The 19649-nt window shown below is 47.7% G+C and overlaps 1 protein-coding gene across 1 annotated transcript in view; it reads right to left on the bottom strand.

Annotated features, from left to right (window-relative positions):
• The window catches only part of pkn1a (protein kinase N1a), a 352058-nt gene that overhangs the window by 67025 nt on the left and 265384 nt on the right, over positions 1-19649 (bottom strand). Inside the window, exons 12-15 of the mRNA XM_072491284.1 lie at positions 14166-14274; positions 10899-10975; positions 2550-2625; positions 917-1008 (exon numbers count right to left, since the gene is read on the bottom strand). Coding sequence (XP_072347385.1) covers positions 917-1008; positions 2550-2625; positions 10899-10975; positions 14166-14274 — 354 coding nt within the window. The remainder of the gene's footprint in view (positions 1-916; positions 1009-2549; positions 2626-10898; positions 10976-14165; positions 14275-19649) is intronic.

The raw sequence follows: 19649 nt of genomic DNA, 5'->3' as shown, positions 1-19649 counted from the left end.
ACAATTTCTAAATTTGTGGATGACATTAGTCGGGGGGGGGGATATATTCAATACCGATTGTGAATGGATATTAATAAACTTGCAGAATGGGTGTGTATGTGGAAACTGAATCCCAACACAGACAAATGCAGAATAAATATATTTTGGTATGAATTATAAGGTCACATTTTACTTAGAAAATAGGAAACTAATAGTAATCTATAATAATCTTTATTATTGTCACAATTGATTGGGTTTACATTATCACTGCAATGAAATTACTGTGAAAATCCCCTAGTCGCCACACTCCGGTGCCTGTTCGGGTACACAGAGGGAGAATTCAGAATGTCCAATTCACCCAACAGCACGTCTTTCGGGGCTTGTGGGAGGAAACCGGAGCACCCGGAGGAAACCCACGCACACACGGGGAGAACGTGCAGACTCCGCACAGACAGCGACCCAAGCTGGGGATCGAACCTGGGACCCTGGAGCTGTGAATCAACTGTGCTAGTCACTGTGCTACAGTGATAACCATGTCACCATGCACTGCGTAAACTAAGCCCGTTTAGCTCAGTTGGCTGGACAGCTAGTTTGTGATACAGAACGAGGCCAGCAGCCAGGTTTCAAATCCTGGACCGGCTGAGGTTATTCATGCCTTCTCAACCTTGCCCCTCTCCTGAGGTGTGGTGACCCTCGGGTTAAATCCCCACCAGTCAGCTCTCCCCCTCAAAGGGGAGCAGCCGATGGTCACCTGGGACTATGACGACTTTGCTTTACTTTTATACACATCTCCCTACGACAGTGCAGCGCTCCCTCAGTACTGACACCCGGGGCAATGTGGGCCTGGATTATGGAGCTCAATCCCATGGTGACTTAATACTCAGCAATTGTAAGAAAAATAGAATGTATTTGTGTTTATAAAGAAAGCAAATCTCACCTGTCAACCTCATCCCTCGCAACAATATCTCCCTTCTTTAAGGCTTTGATGGCAAACAGTTGACCTGATTTCTTGTACTCCGACAGCAGCACCTGGTATGAGGAAAACCCCAAAAGGTCCAAAGTGAAAGCGTGTTGGTGGACGAGTCATGTCTTTCAGTTCCTCCCTCCCTTTGTCTGACATTGGTAACTTTGAGTGGCTCCAAATCTTTGGAATGCTGGTGAGGTTTATTTTTAAATTAATACATGGGAGGTGGGTGTCGCTGGTCAGGGTAGCATTTTATTGCCCGACCCCAATTACCCTCGAGCAGGTGATGGTGAGCTGCCATCTTGGTGAGCGGCCATCTTGGTGAGTGGCCATCTTGGTGAGCGGCCATCTTTGTGAGCGGCCATCTTGAACTGCTGCAGTCCATGTGGAGCAGGTACCCCCAGAAATACCATTACTTGGATGTATGCCCAAGGCAGGATCAGTGTGGGAACGGACTCTGGGGAATAAGGTGGATCAGGTGACAGTCAGGGATCATTCCGGGAACTGTGATCACATGGCCTGGATTAGCCATGCAAAAGGACAAGGAGCCCCTCATAATATTGTACATCTCTATCAAATGTCCTCTCAGCCTTCTTCCATCCTTGAAACATAGAATTTACAGTGCAGAAGGAGGCCATTCAGCCCATCGAGTCTACACCGGCCCTCGAAAGAGGACCCTACTCATGCCCATGCCTTCACCCTATTCCCCATAACCCCACCTAACCTTTTTGGTCACTAAGGGTAATTTATCATGGCCAATCCATCCTAACCTGCACGTCTTTGGACTGTGGAAGGAAACCGGAGCACCCGGAGGAAACCCACGCAGACACGGGGAGAAAGTGCAGACTCTGCACAGACAGTGACCCGAGGCCGGAATTGAACCCGGGTCCCTGGCGCTGTGAGGCAGCAGTGCTAACCGCTGTGCTACCGTGCTTCTCACCCAAGGAGAACAGTCCCAACCTCTCCAATCTATCCTCATAACTGAAGTATCTGATCCCTGGAACCACTTCTGCTCTCTCTCCAATACCTTCACATTCGTCCTATAGCCTGGCGGCCAGATCTGTGTGCAATACTCCAGCTGAGGTATAACAAGTAGCGCCCTGCAACTTATCCTCCATGCTCTATGCCCCCTTTTCCGGAGAGGGGGGGGGAGGGGAGTTTCCAGTCCCCCCCGACAGTGACCCTCCCCCTCCCCATGGGCAGGTTCCCTCTCCCGAGCTGAGGACAAGCGCTGCCTGGGCAGTTTGCAATCCCCGGGGCTCTGCTTCCTATCAATCTCCAGAACACTAACTACCTCGCCAGAGCCCAGTCTGCATTGCTGCTATATCCCAGTCAGCCATCCCAAACCCCACCCCCCCAAAGGTGTTTATCCAGACTTGGTATTCCTCTTTGAATATCCCACTTCCTTCCCACCTGCTTTCCCTGAACAAGGCCCAGCTGAATAATAGCCCTTCCCAGCCACACAATTCCTTGCAGTATCTTTTCTATTTTAAAGATGCCATTAAGTCACTTTTATGTGCAAAAAGGAACGTAGGGGAGCAGTGCAACCCTGGCTCTGGAAGCCTGAACGGCCAACGTGAAAATCCCAAATCGTTTGGATCCTTACCTTTCCGAAGTGCCCCCTGCCCAAAACGGCGATCAATTTGAAATCGTCCAGACTCAGAGAGGATTTCAGCTGTGTGCTGTGCGGGGAATAGGAAACAGACATCAGAACAAACTCAACTCCTCGCGAGCATTCAGTCATGGAGGAGACCCAATAACAGCCCAGTAATAGCCCAAAGTTGTTGCAAGTGCGCAGGTCGAGTAACGAGGGGGCTCAATGATCTGAAGAACAATCCAGAACACGGTCTCAAAGACAGTCACGGCACAGTCAGAGCGCTTAGGTTCAGTCCAAGTTACCATGAAGCCATTGAACTGTCATTAATAAGCAATTTCATTGGGGGAAGAAACTTGCCAACTCTATCCGGTCTGGCCTGGATGGTGTGAATGTCTTCTCAATTAGCTTGTTACAGATTCAATGAAGCATTTTGGGCTGGGAGGGAGACTCCAGCCGCCAAGCGAATGGCTCGCCGGCGAGAAGCACACGGCTGGGGACCTGCCCATAAACAGGGGATAGCTGGGATACTGGGGTGAGCGCTACTGGGCCGAAGTGCTTCATCACAATCACCATTTTAATTTGAGTAGCCAAGTTCCCTTTAGTATTTTGTTAGAGTGCCCCTTTAAGGGGCTTTTTCCTGTTGTTTGGCCTATTTTAAGGGGCATTGAGTATAAAAATTGGCAAGCCATGCTGCCGCTGTACAGAACGTTAGTTAGGCCACTTTGCACAAGTGAAGGAGACACAGCTGGAGTGAGACATATCCAGAGTGGGAATTTGGAACTTGGTAATTCGGTGCAGAGTGGGAGAAGGTGCTCTTTCCCTACTGTTTTGTTCTCTCTCTTTCTTCTGGCCTGCAACTTTTAATCAGCAGGGAGAGAACCAGAGAGCATCAAATGAGATCTAGGAGTACAGGTCCACAGGTCACTGAAAGGGGCAACACAGGTGGAGAAGGTAGTCAAGAAGGCATACGGCATGCTTGCCTTCATTGGCCGGGGCATTGAGTATAAGAATTGGCAAGTCATGTTGCAGCTGTATAGAACCTTAGTTAGGCCACACTTGGAGTATAGTGTTCAATTCTGGTCGCCACACTACCAGAAGGATGTGGAGGCTTTAGAGAGGGTGCAGAAGAGATTTACCAGAATGTTGCCTGGTATGGAGGGCATTAGCTATGAGGAACGATTTCAGCGGGAGCGGAGCAGGTTAGTCAATTTCAGCGGGAGCAGTGCGCAAGTAATTTCTCGGAGGTAAGTCTATCCTTTAAAAACACTTGTCTTTGCAGGAGCAGGCCAGTCGATTTCAGCGGGAGCGGTGCGTTAGTGATTTCTGGGAGACCTTCACAGGAGCAGGCTAGTCAATTTCAGCGGTAAACACTTACCTGGTCCCGTTTTCGGTCCCTCTTTGCTGTTTTTTTTAAATTTTAGTGTTTAATGCGGGAACAGGAAGTTCGACCCGCGGACTTCTGGGAAGACCCTCACCAATAAATTATGGTGGAGAGGAAACCCGAGACACTACACATGTAGTGTCTCCCACCCACCCTCCTCCTCTAACCTAATAATAAAACCCATTGGTCTGAGGTAAGTACCATATTTTATTATTATTATTTTTTAAAAAAATTTAATTTAGTTGTTAGCCAGATCTTGGTAGAAAGTTAGAGGGATGGCAGGGAAGGGAGTGCAATGTTCCTCCTGCAGGATGTTTGAGGTGAGGGATGCAGTTAGTGTCCCTGCTGATTTTACCTGCAGGAAGTGCTGCCATCTCTAGCTCCTCCAAGACCGAGTTAGGGAACTGGAGCTGGAGTTGGAAGAACTTCGGATCATTCGGGAGGCAGAGGGGGTCATAGATAGCAGCTTCAGGGAATTAGTTACACCAAAGATTGGAGATAGGTGGGTAACTGTAAGAGGGACTGGGAAAAAGCAGTCAGTGCAGGGATCCCCTGCGGTCGTTCCCCTGAGAAACAAGTATACCGCTTTGGATACTTGTGGGGACGACGACTTACCAGGGGTAAGCCATGGGGTACGGGCCTCTGGCACGGAGTCTGTCCCTGTTGCTCAGAAGGGAAGGGGGGAGAGGAGCAGAGCATTAGTAATTGGGGACTCGATAGTCAGGGGCACAGATAGGAGATTTTGTGGGAGCGTGAGAGACTCACGTTTGGTATGTTGCCTCCCAGGTACAAGGGTACTTGATGTCTCGGATCGTGTTTTCCGGGTCCTTAGGGGGGAGGGGGAGCAGCCTCATGTCGTGGTCCACATTGGCACTAACGACATAGGTAGGAAAGGGGACAAGGATGTCAGGCAGGCTTTCAGGGAGCTAGGATGGAAGCTCAGAACTAGAACAAACAGAGTTGTTATCTCTGGGTTGTTGCCTGTGCCACGTGATAGTGAGATGAGGAATAGGGAGAGAGAGCAATTAAACACGTGGCTACAGGGATGGTGCAGGCGGGAGGGATTCAGATTTCTGGATAACTGGGGCTCTTTCTGGGGAAGGTGGGACCTCTACAGACAGGATGGTCTACATCTGAACCTGAGGGGCACAAATATCCTGGGGGGGGGAGATTTGTTAGTGCTCTTTGGGGGGGTTTAAACTAATGCAGCAGGGGCATGGGAACCTGGATTGTAGTTTTAGGGTAAGGGAGAATTGAGAGTATAGAGGTCAGGAGCACAGATTTGACGTCGCAGGAGGGGGCCAGTGTTCAGGTAGGTGGTTTGAAGTGTGTCTACTTCAATGCCAGAAGTATACGAAATAAGGTAGGGGAACTGGCAGCATGGGTTGGTACCTGGGACTTCGATGTTGTGGCCATTTCGGAGACATGGATAGAGCAGGGACAGTAATGGATGTTGCAGGTTCCGGGGTTTAGGTGTTTTAGTAAGCTCAGAGAAGGAGGCAAAAGAGGGGGAGGTGTGGCGCTGCTAGTCAAGAGCAGTATTACGGTGGCGGAGAGGATGCTAGATGGGGACTCATCTTCCGAGGTAGTATGGGTTGAGGTTAGAAACATGAAAGGAGAGGTCACACTGTTGGGAGTCTTCTATAGGCCTCCAAATAGTTCTAGGGATGTAGAGGAAAGGATGGCGAGGATGATCCTGGATAAGAGCGAAAGTAACAGGGTAGTTATTATGGGAGACTTTAACTTTCCAAATATTGACTGGAAAAGATATAGTTCGAGTACATTAGATGGGTCGTTTTTTGTACAGTGTGTGCAGGAGGGTTTCCTGACACAATATGTTGACAGGCCAACAAGAGGCGAGGCCACGTTGGATTTGGTTTTGGGTAATGAACCAGGCCAGGTGTTGGATTTGGAGGTAGGAGAGCACTTTGGGGACAGTGACCACAATTCGGTGACGTTTACGTTAATGATGGAAAGGGATAAGTATACACCGCAGGGCAAGAGTTATAGCTGGGGGAAGGGCAATTATGATGCCATTAGACGTGACTTGGGGGGGATAAGGTGGAGAAGTAGACTGCAAGTGTTGGGCACACTGGATAAGTGGAGCTTGTTCAAGGATCAGCTACTGCGTGTTCTTGATAAGTATGTACCGGTCAGGCAGGGAGGAAGGCGTAGAGCGAGGGAACCGTGGTTTACCAAAGAAGTGGAATCTCTTGTCAAGAGGAAGAAGGAGGCCTATGTGAAGATGAGGTGTGAAGTTTCAGTTGGGGCGATGGATAGTTACAAGGTAGCGAGGAAGGATCTAAAGAGAGAGCTAAGACGAGCAAGGAGGGGACATGAGAAGTATTTGGCAGGTAGGATCAAGGAAAACCCAAAAGCTTTCTATAGATATGTCAGAAATAAGCGAATGACTAGGGAAAGAGTAGGACCAGTCAAGGACAGGGATGGAAAGTTGTGTGTGGAATCTGAAGAGATAGACGAGATACTAAATGAATATTTTTCGTCAGTATTCACTCAGGAAAAAGATAATGTTGTGGAGGAGAATGCTGAGCCCCAGGCTAATAGAATAGATGGCATTGAGGTACGTAGGGAAGAGGTGTTGGCAATTCTGGACAGGCTGAAAATAGATAAGTCCCCGGGTCCTGATGGGATTTATCCTAGGATTCTCTGGGAGGCCAGGGAAGAGATTGCTGGACCTTTGGCTTTGATTTTTATGTCATCATTGGCTACAGGAATAGTGCCAGAGGACTGGAGGATAGCAAATGTGGTCCCTTTGTTCAAAAAGGGGAGCAGGGCAACCCCGGCAACTATAGACCGGTGAGCCTCACGTCTGTAGTGGGCAAAGTCTTGGAGGGGATTATAAGAGACAAGATTTATAATCATCTAGATAGGAATAATATGATCAGGGACAGTCAGCATGGCTTTGTGAAGGGTAGGTCATGCCTCACAAACCTTATCGAGTTCTTTGAGAAGGTGACTGAACAGGTAGACGAGGGTAGAGCAGTTGATGTGGTGTATATGGATTTCAGCAAAGCGTTTGATAAGGTTCCCCACGGTAGGCTATTGCAGAAAATACGGAGGCTGGGGATTGAGGGAGTTTTAGAGATGTGGATCAGAAATTGGCTAGCTGAAAGAAGACAGAGTGTGGTGGTTGATGGGAAATGTTCAGAATGGAGTTCAGTTACAAGTGGAGTACCACAAGGATCTGTTCTGGGGCCGTTGCGGTTTGTCATTTTTATCAATGACCTAGAGGAAGGCGCAGAAGGGTGGGTGAGTAAATTTGCAGACGATACTAAAGTCGGTGGTGTTGTCGATAGTGTGGAAGGATGTAACAGGTTACTGAGGGATATAGATAAGCTGCAGAGCTGGGCTGAGAGGTGGCAAATGGAGTTTAATGTAGAGAAGTGTGAGGTGATTCACTTTGGAAGGAATAACAAGAATGCGGAATATTTGGCTAATGGTAAAGTTCTTGGAAGTGTGGATGAGCAGAGGGATCTAGGTGTCCATGTACATAGATCCCTGAAAGTTGCCACCCAGGTTGATAGGGTTGTGAAGAAGGCCTATGGAGTGTTGGCCTTTATTGGTAGAGGGATTGAGTTCCGGAGTCAGGAGGTCATGTTGCAGCTGTACAGAACTCTGGTGCGGCCGCATTTGGAGTATTGCGTACAGTTCTGGTCACCGCATTATAGGAAGGACGTGGAGGCTTTGGAGCGGGTGCAGAGGAGATTTACCAGGACGTTGCCTGGTATGGAGGGAAAATCTTATGAGGAAAGGCTGATGGACTTGAGGTTGTTTTCGTTGGAGAGAAGAAGGTTAAGAGGAGACTTAATGGAGGCATACAAAATGATCAGGGGGTTGGATAGGGTGGACAGTGAGTGCCTTCTCCCGCGGATGGAAATGGCTGGCACGAGGGGACATAGCTTTAAACTGAGGGGTAATAGATATAGGACAGAGGTCAGAGGTAGGTTCTTTACTCAAAGAGTAGTGAGGCCGTGGAATGACCTACCTTCTACAGTAGTGAGGGTAGCATTTAAAAGTTGAGGGCATTTAAAAGTTTATTGGATAAAGATATGGATGATAATGGCATAGTGTAGGTTAGATGGCTTTTGTTTTGGTGCAACATCGTGGGCCGAAGGGCCTGTACTGCACTGTATCGTTCTATGTTCATTGTTCTATGAGCGGTTGAATAAACTCGGTTTAGGATTGGCAGCTAAATGTTCCAGGATTTAGATGCTTCAGGCGGGATAGAGGGGGATGTAAAAGGGGTGGCGGAGTTGCGCTACTGGTTAGGGAGAATATCACAGCTGTACTGCGAGAGGACACCTCAGAGGGCAGTGAGGCTATATGGGTAGAGATCAGGAATAAGAAGGGTGCAGTCACAATGTTGGGGGTATACTACAGGCCTCCCAACAGCCAGCGGGAGATAGAGGAGCAGATAGGTAGACAGATTTTGGAAAAGAGTAAAAACAACAGGGTTGTGGTGATGGGAGACTTCAACTTCCCCAATATTGACTGGGACTCACTTAGTGCCAGGGGCTTAGACGGGGCGGAGTTTGTAAGGAGCATCCAGGAGGGCTTCTTAAAACAATATGTAGACAGTCCAACTAGGGAAGGGGCGGTACTGGACCTGGTATTGGGGAATGAGCCCGGCCAGGTGGTAGATGTTTCAGTAGGGGAGCATTTCGGTAACAGTGACCACAATTCAGTAAGTTTTAAAGTACTGGTGGACAAGGATAAGAGTGGTCCGAGGATGAATGTGCTAAATTGGGGGAAGGCTAATTATAACAATATTAGGCGGGAACTGAAGAACATAGATTGGGGGCGGATGTTTGAGGGCAAATCAACATCTGACATGTGGGAGGCTTTCAAGTGGCAGTTGAAAGGAATACAGGACCGGCATGCGGCAATTTTCGGGAACCTTGGATGACGAGTGATATTGTAGGCCTCGTCAAAAAGAAAAAGGAGGCATTTGTCAGGGCTAAAAGGCTGGGAACAGACAAAGCCTGCGTGGAATATAAGGAAAGTAGGAAGGAACTTAAGCAAGGAGTCAGGAGGGCTAGAAGGGGTCACGAAAAGTCATTGGCAAATAGGGTTAAGGAAAATCCCAAGGCTTTTTACACGTACATAAAAAGCAAGAGGGTAGCCAGGGAAAGGGTTGGCCCACTGAAGGATAGGCAAGGGAATCTATGTGTGGAGCCAGAGGAAATGGGCAAGGTACTAAATGAATACTTTGCATCAGTATTCACCAAAGAGAAGGAATTGGTAGATGTTGAGTCTGGAGAAGGGGGTGTAGATAGCCTGGGTCACATTGTGATCCAAAAAGACGAGGTGTTGGGTGTCTTAAAAAATATTAAGGTAGATAAGTCCCCAGGGCCTGATGGGATCTACCCCAGAATACTGAAGGAGGCTGGAGAGGAAATTGCTGAGGCCTTGACAGAAATCTTTGGATCCTCGCTGTCTTCAGGGGATGTCCCGGAGGACTGGAGAATAGCCAATGTTGTTCCTCTGTTTAAGAAGGGTAGCAAGGATAATCCCGGGAACTACAGGCCGGTGAGCCTTACTTCAGTGGTAGGGAAATTACTGGAGAGAATTCTTCGAGACAGGATCTACTCCCATTTGGAAGCAAATGGACGTATTAGTGAGAGGCAGCACGGTTTTGTGAAGGGGAGGTCGTGTCTCACTAACTTGATAGAGTTTTTCGAGGAGGTCACTAAGATGATTGATGCAGATAGGGCAGTAGATGTTGTCTATATGGACTTCAGTAAGGCCTTTGACAAGGTCCCTCATGGTAGACTAGTACAAAAGGTGAAGTCACACGGGATCAGGGGTGAGCTGGCAAGGTGGATACAGAACTGGCTAGGCCATAGAAGGCAGAGAGTAGCAATGGAGGGATGCTTTTCTAATTGGAGGGCTGTGACCAGTGGTGTTCCACAGGGATCAGTGCTGGGACCTTTGCTCTTTGTAGTATATATAAATGATTTGGAGGAAAATGTAACTGGTCTGATTAGTAAGTTTGCAGACGACACAAAGGTTGGTGGAATTGCGGATAGCGATGAGGACTGTCGGAGGATACAGCAGGATTTAGATTGTCTGGAGACTTGGGCGGAGAGATGGCAGATGGAGTTAACTCGCTACCGGAGGAGGTGGTGGAAGCAGGGACGATAGTGACATTTAAGGGGCATCTTGACAAATACATGAATAGGATGGGAATAGAGGGATACGGAGTTCCAGGCACCCACTACCCTCTGCGTAAAAAACTTGCCTCGTACATCTACTCTAAGCCTTGCCCCTCTCACCTTAAACCTATGCCCTCTAGTAATTGACCCCTCTAACCTGGGGAAAAGCCTCTGACTATCCACTCTGTCTATGCCCCTCATAATTTTGTAGACCTCTTATCAGGTCTCCCCTCAACCTCCTTCGTTCCAGTGAGAACAAACCGAGTTTATTCAATCGCTCCTCATAGCTTATGCCCTCCATACCAGGCAACATTCTGGTAAATCTCTTCTGCACCCTCTCTAAAGCCTCCACATCCTTCTGGTAGTGTGGCGACCAGAATTGAACACTATACTCCAAGTGTGGCCTAACTAAGGTTCTATACAGCTGCAACATGACTTGCCAATTCTTATACTCAATGCCCCGGCCAATGAAGGCAAGCATGCCGTATGCCTTCTTGACTACCTTCTCCACCTGTGTTGCCCCTTTCAATGACCTGTGGACCTGTACTCCTAGATCTCTTTGACTTTCAATACTGTTGAGGGTTCTACCATTCACTGTATATTCCCTACCTGCATTACACATCTCAGTCGTACACCAATCTCCAGTGGAATGGCCTCGTAGGTTTTACACGCTGTCACTGGCAGCGTAAGCAGGCCCACCACCATTACCCAGCACAAATAGGGACCGGCAATAACCGCTGGCCTTGCCAGGAACAACGCCTTTTCCAGGAATGCCTGAAGAGCACTGCCAAATGGACATACCTTTGCAGATGATCACCATCCAGGTCCGATTTCGCCGAAAGGCGCTTTATTGGAGAAACTGGCGGAGCGATATCAGTCTGGAAAAGCGAAACAACGTAAGAAACAGGAGCAGGAATAGGCATCGTCACGTGGTGACGGATAGAACACTGGGTCCTACTTCTCATCACACGTAGCAGATTTTATTGCGGAGACACGGATATTGCCTGAAGTGCACCTTTCAACACGTTCCCACGTACTCTTTTGTGTATAACCAATTAAACCAACAAAGGGACAAATCAAAAGAGCAGCCCTTTAAAGGGATACAGCATCAACCAAAAACATATCACAAATTAAACCAAAATGTGATTAAAGGGGGTCAATAAAATACCCCAGTCCTCACAGTGCCCACGGGGCATGGTGTGTACTGCCCCTATGTATGTGAGCACAGCTGTGCCCCCAATCAACAGCCACCACCCAGGTGAAATTAAACACGCAATTAAATATTCCCTTCCCTATTTTTAAACAAAATTTAAAAGTTAGGCTTTATGCGTATAACCCAATTAAACTTAATCCACGGAGACAGTCTACAGTCGCACAAAGACTTAAAACCCACCTGCAGAGACTTTGGAGTGTCTTGGTCTGGAGACAGCCTCGCTCTCAGATATCAAACACCTCGCTGACCAAGAGAACAGCTCAGGAGGTAAAACCCATCAAACTAAGTGAGCTGATGTCAGGCACCCTGGATAAAATAGGTGACGGGGACAGCACCCTACTCGACTTCAGAACAGCAGAGGGATGGCAGGGTAAAGGACCTCATCCTCTCCAAACACAATCAGGAGTTTGATAACTGAGAGGGGCAGAGAACACACACACACACTGACGCTGAGGAACAAAACCCAGGGAGAGGAGGAGTATATTCAGAAAGCACCATCAGCCCAGAAAGCCCAGAAAGAGAAAATAAACCAAAGTAAAAATGAACAGAGAATTGACAGGACCGACAGAGATCGATAGTCGATGCGTTTAAAGGATTTATCGGCACATCATTAGCCTCGATAACTAGATAGCAAATGACCCCAGCCACTAAAAGGAAGATACAATCCCAAGCCACAACTACCCCACCAAGGCAGATAATCCACAAATGAAGGAAAGCTGTACAGGGCTGAGAAACATTATTACACAGCTGACTATTCACAGCCCTGCACTAACCGCCGTGGGGCTACGGTTCTTTACCCATGCAAACTGGAGCAGTGTATCCCATACCTTGAGTTGTCTGTAATACTGCAATATGACAGACTGCATTGGAGAATGTGTGCGAGATACAAAAGAAAACAGCAATTTGTAAAAGCATAGCCATTTCTCCGGATCCACAGGCATGTGACCACTGCCACATTTACAACAGGTACCTCGATATGGTTGCGTCAAAAGCCCTTTGGAAAAAAAAAAAATCACGGGCAGCTCTCACCGGGCGGCATGGTGGTTATCATGGCTCGCTCACGGCATCAGGGACCCGGGTTCAACTGTCTGTGCAGAGTCTGCACGTTCTCCCTGTGTCTGCGTGGGTTCCCTCCGGGTGCTCCGGTTTCCTTCCATAGTCCAAAGACTTGCAGGTTAGGTGAATTGGCCCTTAGGTGTCCAAGGATGTGGTTAGGTGGGGTTCTGGGAATAGGGCGGGGGAGTGGGCCTAGGTAGGGAGCTCTTTCGGAGGGTTGGTGCAGACTAGACGGGCCGAATGGCCTCCTTCTGCACTGTAGGGGTTCTATGAACTATCAATTCATTTTCAATGTGAAACTGTGATGAAGGGTGTGGAATGCAGTGAAGGTTGAAGGGAACAGGGGACAGAGAGTAGATGAAGTTGTAATTGAAGGACAGGGGATTTGGACTTTAAAAGATTGCGCACTGAGAGTAAAGTGTCACAAACCTAAATTGAAAGTGCCCAGGACTAGGAGCCGTCTTGTGTGGACAGTAAGAGTCTGATATCAATTGTCCCGGGTTCTCCAGTGGGGGACAACAACAATGGCTTCAGCCTTCCCAATATTTAATTGGAGGCTCTGTGCGAATAAGCAGTCTGACCATTGGGCGGAGGAGTCCTGAATACTGAGGTGGAGCTCAGTGTGTCGTCAGTAAAAACCAAGGCTGTGGCTTGGGATGAAAGTGAGAAATAGGAATGGGCCAAGGGCGGACCCTTGGGGGACACTGGAGATGTTTAAAAATTCATTTACGGGATATGGCCGTCGCTGGCTGGGCCAGCATTTTTTACCCATCCCGAGTGACCCATCCTGGAGTCAACCACGTTGCTCTGGGCCTGGAGTCACATGTAGGCCAGACGGCAGATTTCCCTCCCTAAAGGACATTAGTGAACCAGATGGGTTTTTACAACAATCGACAATGGTTTTAATAGTCGTCATTAGACATTTCCACAGAATCCCTGCAGGCTCCCACAGGCACGGGGAGGACGTGCAGGCTCCCACAGGCACGGGGAGGACGTGCAGGCTCCCACAGGCACGGGGAGGACGTGCAGGCTCCCACAGGCACGGGGAGGACGTGCAGGCTCCCACAGGCACGGGGAGGACGTGCAGGCTCCCACAGGCACGGGGAGGACGTGCAGGCTCCCACAGGCACGGGGAGGACGTGCAGGCTCCCACAGGCACGGGGAGGACGTGCAGGCTCCCACAGCCCGAACCCGGGTATGAGGCAGCTCTGCTATCCATTACTTTTAATGCAAATTCTACCATCCGCCATGGCAGGATTTGAACCCACATCGGGGTTCAAATCACGGGTCTAGTGAAAACACCACTTCGCGCACTCCCCCGGTGTGGGAGCTGGATGAGATGTCATTGCAAGTGATTTTCAGCAGAAGTTACAATGGGTAAATTGTGGGGTGTGGGGGGCGGGGGGGGGGGGGGGGGGGGGGGTACAGCCGGTCGCACATTGGAACAGCCAAGGGCCAGATGGAACAAAGGGACAGATAAGGTGAACATCGGCCAATTCACTGGACGGGGTAAAGTCAGGCAATGCTATGGAGGGGAACCAGGTGGTCTTGGTGACGGTGCAAAAATGTGGATTGCAGAGGGGCCCCATGCGGAAATTTACAAAATACAATCTGTGGCTTTGGTGCCCGCTGGAAATCTGAATGGAGAGGTCCAGCGAGTCACGGGAAACGCAGACATGAACTTGGGAGACAGGGACATGTTAAAGAGGTTACGTTTTACTGTGGAATCTATTAACTGCACCTATTCACGGGCAAGCTGCTTCTGAAATTGTACGAATAAAAACAGGATAGCTTCTAACCTGACTTGGTTTATCGCCGCTGGAACTGCCCCTCGACTCCAGTGACGCTTTCCGAGGCGTGCTTGAAGGTTCATCATTCTCAAAGGACAACTTTTCAAATGACAGGTCTCTGAAAACAGAGGAACTCCATCAGTACGGTCAGTAGGGGCACACTCAGCCCAGTGTCAACTCCATTTGTCTTCATCAAGAACAATGCAACCATCGGTGTGAGAGGCCTATCCACTCGTTACAAAGGATACACAGACACAGGCCATTCAGCCCAGCCAACCCATGTCAGTGTCCATCGTCCACTCAAACCTGCCCCCATCCTTCCACGTCTGAATCTATCAGCTCCCTCTCCCCCCCCCATTTGCTTGCCTGGCGCCCAGTGGCAGTGCCTTCTCATCACTCTTCTCAAACTCATTTTAGATTTCTTGGTCCAATCTTATATCAATGGCTTATGGTTCTGCTCTCACCCCGAAGCGGAAATATCCTCTCTGTATTCAGAACTCTAACAGAACCCCACAGCCTCCCTAATTCAGCAGGAGAGTCCCAACCTGTCAATCCTTTCCTGATATATATATACCCCTTCATTTCTGGTATCGCCCATTTAAATCTCCCCTGTACCTATCCAGTGCCTCCATTTCCTTTTTATGATGTGGAGATGCCGGCGTTTGGACTGGGGTGAGCACAATAAGAAGTCCTACAACACCAGGTTAAAGTCCAACAGGTTTGTTTGGAATCACTAGCTTTCGGAGCACTGCTCCTTCCTCAGGTGAGTGAAGAGGTGGGTTCCAGAAACACAGTGTATATAGTCAAAGTCAAAGATGCAAGACGATACTTTGAATGTGAGTCTTTGCAGGTAATTAAGTCTTTACAGGTCCAGACGGAGCGACTGGAGAGGGGGATAATCCCAGGTTAAAGAGGTGTGAATTGTCTCAAACCAGGACAGTTGGTAGCATTTCGCAAGCCCAGGCCAGATGGTGGGGGATGAATGTAATGCGACATGAATCCCAGGTCCCGGTTGAGGCCGTACTCATGTGTGCGGAACTTAGCTATAAGCTTCTGCTCGGCGATTCTGCGTTATTGCGCGTCCTGGAGGCCGCCTTGGAGAACGCTTACCCGCTTTTTATATAATGGTGACTCCAACTGCACGCAATAGAAGTGTGACCCACCCACGATTCAATATAGGTTTTCGCATAACTCCTATCACTGACCTATTGCGTGTGATCAAATATATTTGTCCCCATGTGTGTGTGCATTTTCTTGCTATTGGAGTGATAAAGTCAACTTAAATAACCAAGCAGCAAGCTTATGTATTTTAAAAATAAATAAAGTTAGTTCCTTTCTCACACACTTGAATATTAGGCCTTTGACATTTTACTTTTGACAGAGGTTAAGCGAACCAGCCTGTAGTTTCCTGCCTTCTGTCTCTCTCCTGCCCTTTTTGAACTTTTTGAGTTACATTTGCTATATTCGGGAACATCCCCCGAATTCAGGGAGCTTTGGGAAATTAACACGAATGCATCGGCTATCTCACCCGCCACTTTTCTTTTTAAAAAGAGCCTAGGCTGGTGTCCTTCCATTCAAATGATACTTCAAAGTATACTTCAAATAAACAGGCAAATTACTCTTTAAGCAGACAATACAACAGAGGTGGCTTATACAACCGCAGCACTCCCAGCCCTCTGCACAAATGTGTCACTATTTAACTACACGGTTCCACAATATGCTGCTCTTTATCCTTGCCGGGTATCCGATCTGACAAGAGGCTTGACATTTGAGTTCCTTGGGTATGATTATCGTCAGCTCGGCAGATTTCTACAAACTTTCCCTCCCTCAGGTCCCAACAGGCGAAGGTATAATTTCCAGGGTTCCTCTGGAACTGACCAACCAATAACACACCGGATCACGGTTTGGCCACTTTTGAGAAGACACTCAGCTCTTTAGCATCGGAGTTATCCACCCAACTTCCCAGGTTTAGACCTTCTTTAGCCAGCTTGTACAGGAGCTCGTGTCTCCTTTTCCGACAAAACAGAAAAGCTGACGGTCTTCTCAAGAGTGATTTTCTGCTTTGCCCCACAAGAGTTGCGTGTTCTTTTTTTGCTGTCCCTATCTGCATCTGTGCCCTCGTCCTCCAGCTCCCCTGCTTGCAGCTCTCCTTTGCGTCTGTCCGTCACAAGTTCATTTCTTAACTTATTTCCTGTTGGCATTGCTTCCAGGTCAAGGATTGCCAGGTCACATGGCTCAGTATAATGGAAAGAAATAACAATTTATCCCCTTCTAGACTCTTTTCAAACGTTCTTAAAAAGTTAGATTCCAGAGATATTTTAAAGAAAACAAAAATTCTCCTTACTGTACTGCATCTGGGTCAAAGGTTGTCAGTGTATTATCCTGTCTATCCCTTAACTATCCTATTCCCATTACACCTTTCTTTCTTTTTTAAACTGACGTGCCTGCAAAATATTTTACTGCTTTGCACTTGTAGATAACTTAATTTCACAATTGCTCGTTGCCTTCCCAACTGTGTTTATTTTTTCCTTCCTTCTTAATTTCTTTGCGTTTCCTTTTAGGAATCCCCAGCTGTGGATGCGCTTAATGTTTGCCTCCTTCCTAACATTCAGCTAAAGAGGATAAAAGAATGGAGTTCCAGCACTCGGATAAAAAGGACAACAGGGGTTAATTCACAGTTGGATCCAGTAATGGTGAATGAACCAGACCAGATAAAAGAAGTAGAAATAGAGGAACATCTAGGCAATAGTGATCCTAATATCTTATGCTTTGAGGTGATGACAGCAAAAAGGACATCATTGTGACAAAAGCCAGATTAACAGATCGGAGAGAAGCTACTTTTGAGGAAACTGAGATTAAAGCTTGGGAAAATTAAATGGGCAACCATCGACAGACAACAATTTCGAACAACAATGCGAAACATTGAAACTGGTGTTCGACAGATTCCAGGAAAAAGAAACTCCCCATGAAAAGGAAAGAACAAATTAAACACTAGTGAGATTCCATGGATGAATAAAGGTATCGGCATCAATAGAGGGTTAGAACATAGAACGATACAGCGCAGTACAGGCCCTTCGGCCCACGATGTTGCACCGACATGGGAAGTCAAAAAACAAAAGCCATCTAACCTACACTATGCCATTATCATCCATATTCTTATCCAATAAACTTTTAAATGCCCTCAATGTTGGCGAGTTCACTACTGTTGCAGGTAGGGCATTCCACGGCCTCACCACTCTTTGCGTAAAGAACCTACCTCTGACCTCTGTCCTATATCTATTACCCCTCAGTTTAAGGCTATGTCCCCTCGTGCTAGCCATTTCCATCCACGGGAGAAGGCTCTCACTGTCCACCCTATCTAACCCCCTGATCATTTTGTATGCCTCTATTAAGTCTCCTCTTAACCTTCTTCTCTCTAACGAAAACAACCTCAAGTCCATCAGCCTTTCCTCATAAGATTTTCCCTCCATACCAGGCAACATCCTGGTAAATCTCCTCTGCACCCGTTCCAAAGCTTTCACGTCCTACCTATAATGAGGTGACCAGAACTGTACGCAATACTCCAAATGCGGCCGTACCAGAGTTCTGTACAGCTGCAACATGACCTCCTGACTCCGGAATTCAATCCCTCTACCAATAAAGGCCAACACTCCATAGGCCTTCTTCACAACCCTATCAACCTGGGTGGCAACTTTCAGGGATCTATGTACATGGACACCTAGATCCCTCTGCTCATCCACACTTCCAAGAACTTTACCATTAGCCAAATATTCCGCATTCCTGTTATTCCTTCCAAAGTGAATCACTCACACTTCTCTACATTAAACTCCATTTGCCACCTCTCAGCCCAGCTCTGCAGCTTATCTATGTCCCTCTGTAACCTGCAACATCCTTCCGCATTGTCGACAACACCACCGACTTTAGTGTCGTCTGCAAATTTACTCGCCCACCCTTCTGCGCCCTCCTCTAGGTCATTTATTCTCTTTAGCTGAATGTTGGCATTTATAGCAAAAGGAGTAGAGTATAAAGGTAAGGAATGTTGCTGTAACTATACAAGGCATTGGTGAGAACGCACCTGGAGTATTGTGCACAGTTTTGGTCCCCTTATTTGAGGAAAGATGTAGCGACATTGGAGGCAGTTCAGAGGAGGTTCACTAGATTCCAGATGGAGGTTTGTCGTATGAGGAGAGATTGAACAGTTTAGGCCTATCCACTCTAGAGTTTAGAAGAATGAGAGGAGGTCAAATTGAGATATACAAGATGAATAAAGGTATGGATAAAGTAGACATGGAGCTGATGCTTCCTCTTGTTGAATCTGGAGAAGGGTGTGTAGATAGCCTGGGTCACATTGAGATCCAAAAAGACGAGGTGTTGGGTGTCTTGAAAAATATTAAGGTAGATAAGTCCCCAGGGCCTGATGGGATCTACCCCAGAATACTGAAGGAGGCTAGAGAGGAAATTGCTGAGGCCTTGATAGAAATCTTTGTATCCTCACCGTCTTCAGGGGATGTCCCGGAGGACTGGAGAATAGCCAATGTTGTTCCTCTGTTTAAGAAGGGTAGCAAGGGTAATCCAGGGAACTACAGGCCGGTGAGCCTTACTTCAGTGGTAGGGAAATTACTGGAGAGAATTCTTCGAGACAGGATCTACTTCCATTTGGAAGCAAATGGACGTATTAGCGAGAGGCAGCATGGTTTTGTGAAGGGGAGGTCGTGTCTCACTAACTTGATAGAGTTTTTCGAGGAGGTCACAAAGATGATTGATGCAGGTAAGGCAGTGGATGTTGTCTATATGGACTTCAGTAAGGCCTTTGACAAGGTCCCTCATGGTAGACTGGTACAAAAGGTGAAGTCACACGGGATCAGGGATCTGGCAAGATGGATACAGAACTGGCTAGGTCATAGAGGGCAGAGAGTAGCAATGGAAGGGTGCTTTTCTAATTGGAGGGCTGTGACCAGTGGTGTTCCACAGGGATCAGTGCTGGGACCTTTGCTGTCCGTAGTATAAAAAATGATTTGGAGGAAAATGTAACTGGTCTGATTAGTAAGTTTGCAGACGACACAGAGGTTGGTGGAATTGCGGATAGCGATGAGGACTGTCAGAGAATACAGCAGGATTTAGATTGTTTGGAGACTTGGGCGGAGAGATGGCAGATGGAGTTTAATCCGGACAAATGTGAGGTATGCATTTTGGAAGGTCTAATGCAGGTAGGGAATATACAGTGAATGGTAAAACCCTCAAGACAGGACACAACACAGGTGGAGAAGGTAGTCAAGACGGCATACGGCATGCTTGCCTTCATTGGCCGGGGCATTGAGTATAAAAATTGGCAAGTCATGTTGCAGTTGTATAGGACCTTAGTTAGGCCACACTTGGAGTCTATTGTTCAATTCTGGTCGCCACACTACCAGAAGGATGTGGAGGCTTTAGAGAGGGTGCAGAAGAAATTTACCAGGATGTTGCCTGGTATGGAGGGCATTAGCTATGAGGAGC

This window comes from Scyliorhinus torazame, chromosome 27 (assembly GCF_047496885.1).
Source record: "Scyliorhinus torazame isolate Kashiwa2021f chromosome 27, sScyTor2.1, whole genome shotgun sequence".
In the NCBI taxonomy this organism is placed as follows: Eukaryota; Metazoa; Chordata; class Chondrichthyes; order Carcharhiniformes; family Scyliorhinidae; genus Scyliorhinus; species Scyliorhinus torazame.
The sequence above is the reverse complement of the archived record's forward strand: the minus strand, read 5'-3'. Positions and strand labels throughout refer to the sequence as shown.